We start from the raw sequence: 8,502 nt of genomic DNA on the forward strand, positions 1-8,502 counted from the left end.
GTCTCAGACACAATAGAGAAAACTGTTGCTGTTGCTGCTGCTTCCTCTCTGTGGCTCATGAACAAAATCTGTTGCCTGCAGAACTTTGGCCATAAGCCACAGCAGCTAAATGAATGTCCCACACACTGACTCCTTCTGCCTATGATTTATGTGAGAATCAAAGTCTTATATAAATGCACCATACAGGAACCTAAATATTAATGAAAACCTGAGGTCTGTAATTTTAAGCTTTCCAGCCTTAACATATTAGAAAATATTGAAATGGGTATGAAGAAAGACATGATGTTTGCTTCAATCTAAAAATTAGAGGAGTTGGAGAGAACAGAATGTTTAAAAATTGGAACTAAGCCAAAAAATGTGGAAGTTATGGGCACTGTGGCTATCAGTTGGAAGTCTGACATTCAGACAGGGATTTATTCCTCATATATCTATTGATCACTGAATGCATGATAATAACTTTTAGTAACTGTGAAACATAAAGAAACTTATAATCTACTGTTTTAAATAAGATGTATATTTGAATCACTGTCAGTATAAGATAGAGTCTAAAAAGTGTTACAACCAAGATATCATCACTGTGAACACAAATTACACACAACTAGAGTCATTTCTTCCTGATAGGTATGGAGACAAGTCAGCACAAGCTGGAAGTTGGAAGAAACAGAAAAGCTGTCATAGATGACTTGCAGTTCCAGGTGAGTTTTAAAAATATTATGAGCAATCCTGTACTTTGTATTTTGTTGGATAATGTAGAATAGTATGTGCCAAATGCTATACCAGGTGCCTTCACATATATCCATTTTTATTTAATCTTCATATCAATTTTAGAAGTAGATATTATGATCCACTTTCAACAGATGAGGAAACTGAAGCTCAAAGAAACCAAAATTCTAATTTGCTGCAAAAGCTACAAAGTTAACTACTGATAATGCTGTAGATTCAAGCTGAATATTTGCCTCACAAGATCATGTACTTTCCCAATATTTTTCCACTTACCCAGTTGCCAGTGAGGCTCTTTTAAAAGCCTGATTATGCTATTTATTAGAAGATAGTAAACCTGAGTGTGTGAAATAGAAGCAACTGGGAAAATATATTGGAGAAATTCTTCTACAGATCTTAAATAGTCTAATTTACTGTGATAAGACAAGAAATGCAACCTAAAAGGGGAAAAGGGAAAAAGAAGTTCTGTGCAGTAAACTAGCTTAAACCTGGGAAACAGACAGTCAAGTATCTATGTACAGTGTCAGGTGCTGAGGCTGGTATTATAGCTTCAAGGATGAATAAGGTTAATTTCTGTGCTAGAGAAACTCACAATATACTCAGAGTCAAGCACAAACTGCCATCTGTCATTCAAAATGAAGAGGTGCTCTGGTCGAGGCTGAATATTGAAAGACAATGCCCCTCATCCCTGCTTCACTGTGTAAGTGACTGCCATTTACCTGATAAAAACGCAACAAGCTGAAGATCTAGTGCTTGCAGAGACTGAAAATACCTCTGTGGAACTTACTGTATATCCACAAACCTATATGGTAAGAGGAATTCACAAATTAGTAAGATTTGGGTTGGTGAACATGAATCTACTTCCTCTTGTGACCCCTATCTTCATTATGTCACTTTGTTAGTCATCTTTCAGGTTTTTTAGTGGGCTGGTATCTCTCTTGACTCTTGCCCTTTTCCATCTTTGCAAGCCCTGCTCTTCATTACTGTCCACCATTTTCATCTATCTAATTCCTGCAAGTGTTAGCCTAAATGCTCCTTCTACTGGAACATTTTCTCTGATCATCCTAGGTCTAACTATTATTTGTTTCCAAAGAATCCTGTATTCATATCATTACACTTAACGCTGGAGGCAATTGTGCCTTTATCTTCCTCACTCATCTCTGAGCTATTAGAAGGAAGACTGTGTTTTTTTGGTAGTTGTTGTCGACTGTAGTCTATCACAGAGCTTGGCAAGAAATAGGGGCACAAGAAATAATGAGTGAATGAAAAAAATGAATGAATGAAGTTACGAAAGATGAGTATATTGTAGTTACTGAGTGTGCTGCTGGGACTAATATCAGAATGGATGTTTCATATTGGAGATCAGTAAAAATAAGGCTGATTTGGTTCAGGTGGCAAAAACGTCAGACATTATTGAGCTTCATGAATGGTAGAGTGATTCTAAAATAATAAATAAATGCACAGGGAACTCTGTTCAATATTATGTGGCAAACTAGATGGGAAGGGAGCTTGTGAAAGAATGAATACATGTACGCGTGTGGCTGTATCTCTTTGCTGTACCCCTGAGGTTAGCACTATATTAATCAACTATACTCCAGTATAAAATAAAAAGTTTTTAAAAAGACTAGAATGAGTAGATACTATTTAATTCAAATTAAGAATTACTAAATAGTAGAGTAACATTTCAAAAGCAATAGATGAGAATGAGTAATACAGGAATGTTGAATAATATATTCAAGGGGCTTAGATCAAAACTAGGAGACAAATGTTAGACTCCAACTTTAAATGAACAAAATGTGGAGTCATAATAGCCTTTTCTGATTATTGTTTTCATATTTTAACCTCAGCTTGATCAATTTTGTAGAATTCTTCTTGGTATTCTATATTTTCTTATCTAAAGCAGGTCCCATAATGATATATAACACTTGCATTTGCCTTAGAAAATTTGTATTTGTTTTCACCTATTGTATGTAGGAACATGTTATATTAATGTATTGAGGGTTTCAGCTCAAGCATACACTGTTGTGATGCTCTTCTCTTAGTTTGCTTATAATAGTCATATATAGCATGAAAGGCCACAAGAATCCAAGAGCCCAAAAGGGAGTGTCTCAAGAGATACGTATCAACTGCAAAAATTACATTAATGCTGATTCTTTCATCTCTCGTGAACTACTGATCCCATTCCTGTAATAAGAAATAAGCTCTCATAGTCCTTGAAGGGTTTTCCTGGTAGCTCAGACAGTAAAGAATCTGCTTGCAATGCAGGAGACCTGGGTTCAATCCCTGGGTCAGGAAGATCCCCTGGAGAAGGAATGGCTACCCACTCCAGTATTCTTGCCTGGAGAATTCCATGGACAGAGGAGCCTGGTGGGCTACAGTCCATGGGTCACAAAGATTTGGACACAACTGAGTGACTAACACTTTTGCTTTTTTTACTTTCAAACATGAATGAGAATTGAGAAATGCTCAAAATTATTATTATTATCAGTGGTAGTTGATCATCAATAACACAATATAATTGCAAAGAGCACTATCATCATCACTACCACAGCATCATGTCTTTTCATCACATTTACAAATCTTATGTACTGAATTGCTTGATCGAGACACCGATGTTGTTAACAAAAGTCTTTTTTAGAGCTATGATCACAGACTCATATATTACTTAACACAGTTGTTAAAAGCTAGATTCTTTGGGTTCAAATAATGGTTTTGATATTTATTAGGTACACAATTTCAGGTAACTTATTTAAATCTCTCTGTGTATGCTTCATTTTCCTGATATTTAAAATCAAGTATCTAATCATAACTAACTCATGGAGGCATTTTGAGAATAAAATAGATTATCTTGTGTAAAGGGCTAATAAAACCATTTTACATATGTTAATATTTACTGTTGCTCTCTCATTTCAAGGAATATATTGTCATATGTAGTGCATATTAAATACACTTAAAGATTAAAGATTATACAGTGAAAGTGACAAATAGATTCAAGATATTAGCTCTGATAGAGTGCCTGAAACTAGGGGCAGAGGTTCATGACATTGTATAGCAGGTGGTGATCAAAACCATCCCCAAGAAAGAGAAATACAAAAAGGCAAAATGACTGAGGAGGCCTTACAAATAGCTGAGAAAAGAAAAGCAAAAGGCAAAGGAGAAAAGGAAAGATATACCCATCTGAATGCAGAGTTCCAAAGAATAGCAAGGAGAGATAAGAAAGCCTTCCTAAGTGAATAATGCAAAGAAATAAAGGAAAACAATAGAATGGAAAAGACTAGAGATCTTTTCAAGAAAACTAGAGATACCAAGGGAATATTTCATGCAAAGATGAGCACAACAACGGACAGAGACAGTATGTAACTAATAGAAGCAGAAGATATTAAGAAGAGGTGGCAAGAATACACAGAAGAACTATACAAAAAAGATCTTCATGACCCAGATAATCACAATGGTGTGATCACTCACCTAGAGTCAGACATCCTGGAATGCGAAGTCAAGTGGGCCTTAGGAAGCATCACTACGAACAAAGCTAGTAGAGGTGATGGAATTCCAGCTGAGCTATTTCAAATCCTAAAAGATGATGCTGTGAAAGTGCTGCACTCAATATGCCAACAAATATAGAAAACTGAGCAGTGGCCACAGGATTGGAAAAGGTCAGTTTTCATCCCAATCCCAAAGAAGGGCAATGGCAAAAAATGTTCAAACTACCACACAATTGCACTCATTTCACACACTAGCAAAGTAATGCTCAAAATTCTCCAAGCCAGGTTTCAACAGTATGTGAACTGAGAACTTCCAGATGTTCAAGCTGGATTTAGAAAAGGCAGAGGAACCAGAGATCAAATTGCCAACATCCATTGGATCATAGAAAAAGCAAGAGAATTCCAGAAAAACATCTACTTCTGCTTCATTGACTATGCTAAAGCCTTTGACTCTGTGGATCACAACAAACTATGGAAAATTCTTCAAGAGATGGGAATACCAGACCACCTGACCTGCCTCCTGAGAAATCTGTATGCAGAGGTCAAGAAGCAACAGTTAGAACTGGACATGGAAGAATCAACTGGCTCAAAATTAGGAAAGGGGTACATCAAGGCTGTATATTGTCACCTATTTAATTTATATGCAGAGCACATCATGTGAAATGCCAGGTAGGACGTAGCACAAGCTGGAATCAAGATTGTTGGGAGAAATATCAATAACTTCAGATATGAGGATGACAACACCCTTGTTGCAGAAAGTGAAGAGAAACTAAAGAGCCTCTATTGAAAGTGAAAGAGGAGAGTGAAAAAGCTGGCTTAAAACTCAACATTCAAAACACTAAGATCATGGCATCTGGTCCCATCACTTCATGGCAAATATGGGGAAACAATGGAAACAGTGACAGACTTTATTTTCTTGGGCTCCAAAATCATTGCAGATGGTGACTGCAGCCACAAAATTAGAAAACACTTGATCCTTGGAAGAAAAGCTATGACAAACCTAGACAGCATATTAAAAAACAGAGATGTTACTTTGCTGACAAATGTCCATCTAGTCAAAGCTACAGTTTTTCCAGTAGTCATGTATGGATGTGAGACTTGGACCATAAAGAGAGCTGAACGACAAAGAATTGATGCTTTTGAACTGTGTGCTGGAGAAGACTCTTGAGAGTCCCTTGGACTGCAAGGAGATCAAACCAGTCCATCCTAAAGGAAATCAATCCTAAATATTCATTAGAAGGACTGATGCTGAAGCTGAAGCTCCAATACTTTGGCCACCTGATGTGAAGAGCCAACTCATTAGAAAAGACCCTGATGCTGAGAAAGATTGAAGGCAGGAGGAGAAGGGGATGACAGAGGACAAGATGATTTGATGGCATCACTGACTCAGCAGATATGAGTTTGAGCAGCTCCGGGAGATGGCAAAGAACAGGGAAGCCTGGACTACTGCAGTCCATGGGTCACAAAGAGACAAGATTGAGTGACTAAACAACATCAACGAAAGATTAAAGTAGTAAATAATGTGTTTTCTTTATGTTTTTAATTTTTTCTGTCTTCAAATGCTGTGATTACTTTAAGAATCTAGATCTATAGAGCAAGTAAGCGTGCACAACTATTGGAAGTGTCTCGATAATGACTTCCTTGCTGGATCAGTCTCCTCCTCAAGGCAGCAGGTCTCATCTGAGCAGGAAGCACTGGCCAACACCCACTGTCTTTTTGATAGCATTCTTGACTTCCTGGTTCCTCAGACAGTAGATGAATGGATTTAGCATGGGTGTGAGGACTGCATACACAGCTGAGATGAGTTTGTTGGAGTTAAATGAAGCAATAGCTCTGGGCCGAACATACATGAAAATCATGGCTGTGTAATAAATTATGACTACTGTGAGGTGGGAGGCACAGGTGGAGAAGGCCTTCTTCCTTCCCTGGGTGGAGGGTATACACAGAATGGTGGACACAATGTAGACATAGGAGAGGATAGTAGTGGTGAGAGGGAAGACAAGAATGACAATAGCCAAAGCAAAGTCCACTAGCTCAGCTGTGGACATGTCTTTGCAAGCCAGTTTGAGGATTGGTGAGATGTCACAGAAAAAGTGGTTCATGACATTGGAGTCACAAAAGGCAACATGTGAAATGAAATAGACCTTGATTACAGAGACCATGAAACCACTCATATAGGAAAAAGCCACCAGCTGCACACAATAACCTGTGGTCATGATGACCGGGTATCTGAGAGGGTGGCAGATGGCCACATAGCGGTCATAGGCCATGGCTGCCAGAAGTACACACTCCGTGCAGGCAAGCGAGATAAAGAAGTACAGCTGGGTCATGCAGCCTGTGAAGGAGATGCGCCGTCTCTGCAGGAGGAATCCATCCAGCATCTTGGGGACTGTGACAGAGACATACCAGACCTCCAGGAAGGACAGGCTACTCAGGAAATAGTACATGGGCTTATGGAGGGAGCCAGTGACCCAGACAGTGAGCATGATGACAAGATTCTCTACTACCACCACCAAGTAGACCACAAGGAAGAGGAAGAAGAGGAGGACCTGCAGCCAGGGGGCGGCGGGGAAGCCCACCAGGATGAACTCACTCACCAGAGTGATGTTTCTCCCCAGCATGACTAAGGGCTCTGAGAGGCCGGAAGTCTTCTATGACAACATCGCAAATAAATGACTATGGCATTGAAGAGGAGACCAGTACAAGTTAATAAATCAGTCTTTCCTGGGAATGAGACTCTTAAAATAATCTCTGTTAGTATGAAGTCATTTTCCAATGGGAAGCATACATTTCCATCAAAAATTTTTTTATATTTGTTTTGAAAATATCCCAGAATCAAAGTGCACTCCTGTCTTTAACTTTCCTCACCTGATGAAATATTTGAACGTCACTCTCCATGTCATGCCTAACTCCTTTGTCCATGAACATGGACTGATAGTCTCTCCTTTGCTGGTTTCAAGTCTCTATTTACTTAGAAACTCACAGCACAAAGACATTTTTTCTGCCTGAAAGGAAATGTGTAGGACAACATGTCAGATAAAGTTCAAGGAATCAATATTGAAGTGATTTATTGCTCATAGTCCTTGATACACCACAGTTTCTTCAGAGTAGAGTCTGTGGAAATTAAAAATCAATAATAATTCTTGGATAATTCCTTAATGACTTTCTAATTGCTTTTAGATAAAATAGGAAAAAGTTTTTGTTACTACACATAGGCTTTCTCTAATTTGACCCCTACCTATTGCCCTAGCCTCATCTCTTGTGACCCTCATAACTGGTGTACTACGTTTGAGACATACTCAGCTACTTTCTCCCCAAGCTCACTGTAATTGCTCTCACACTTTGCATGACTTTTCTCTCTTGTGACTATGCCCATTCCCCAATCTTTATCTGCTGATTTCAAAGTTCAGGGTTTCATCTAAGGGTCATCTCACCAAATCGAGGTCAAGTGTCTAGGTCAAATGTCTAGTCAATGACATTTGTTTCCAGTGCACAAACCCCTTACACCTGAGATTTTTCTCTACCACACTGCAATTTTCCAAAACTTGTGGCTCTGTCCTTTATGATGATGACCAGTGCCTATGACAATGATTTGCAAACACATTAATATTAAACAAATGTGAACTAAAAAGTAAACTAATGAATCAATCCTTTGGAGCTTTGAGATGCAAAAGAAATAGGTAAGGTGCAGAGGATTGTGATCTCAGGATCTTTACCGGCAGGAGACTCTGGTCTATCAGGCTGTAGATCTTTGGATACACCCTGGACTTGCACAAACAGGGTACTTTTATAGCAAACATATCCACCAGATATGAGAACACTGGATAAGAGACTTGGTAGGTCAGACTCTCTAAATATCTGCCATTATCTCAGGTTTTGGCCCTGAATGGGAGGAAAGACAGGAAGGAACATGAATGCAGTACATAGAGAGATGGGTCTTATACCATGAGAAGGCAGAACTATTCATGAGCTAGTATAACTTTTAACCTGTATTAAGGAATGAGGGCTTCCCAGGTGGTGTTAGTGGTAAAGAATCCCACCTGCCAATGCAGGAGACATAAGAGACACAGGTTCAATCCCTGGGTCAGGAAGATCCCCTGGAGAAGGAAATGGCAACCCACTCCAGTATTCTTGCCTGGAGAATCCCATGGACAGAGGAGCCTGGTGGGCTACAGTCCATGGGGTCACAAAGAGTCAGACATGACTGAGCAACTTAGCAAGCAAGCCAGCAAGCAAGGAGTGAGGTCACCACAGATTCACCACTTGAAAACACATAAATACTATGTATATCCATTAAGTG

At 39.0% G+C, this 8,502-nt stretch overlaps 1 protein-coding gene across 1 annotated transcript; it reads right to left on the reverse strand.

Annotated features, from left to right (window-relative positions):
• Nucleotides 1–5,822: 5,822 nt before the first annotated feature.
• Nucleotides 5,823–6,823, reverse strand: LOC110127344 (olfactory receptor 6B9-like). The gene has a single exon (XM_020877517.2). It carries the CDS (start codon nucleotides 6,821–6,823, stop codon nucleotides 5,879–5,881), a length of 945 nt encoding a protein of 314 aa, XP_020733176.2. The 3' UTR covers nucleotides 5,823–5,878.
• Between the last annotated feature and the right edge of the window lie 1,679 nt (nucleotides 6,824–8,502).

The sequence above is a fragment of the Odocoileus virginianus genome, unplaced genomic scaffold, assembly GCF_023699985.2.
Source record: "Odocoileus virginianus isolate 20LAN1187 ecotype Illinois unplaced genomic scaffold, Ovbor_1.2 Unplaced_Contig_20, whole genome shotgun sequence".
In the NCBI taxonomy this organism is placed as follows: Eukaryota; Metazoa; Chordata; class Mammalia; order Artiodactyla; family Cervidae; genus Odocoileus; species Odocoileus virginianus.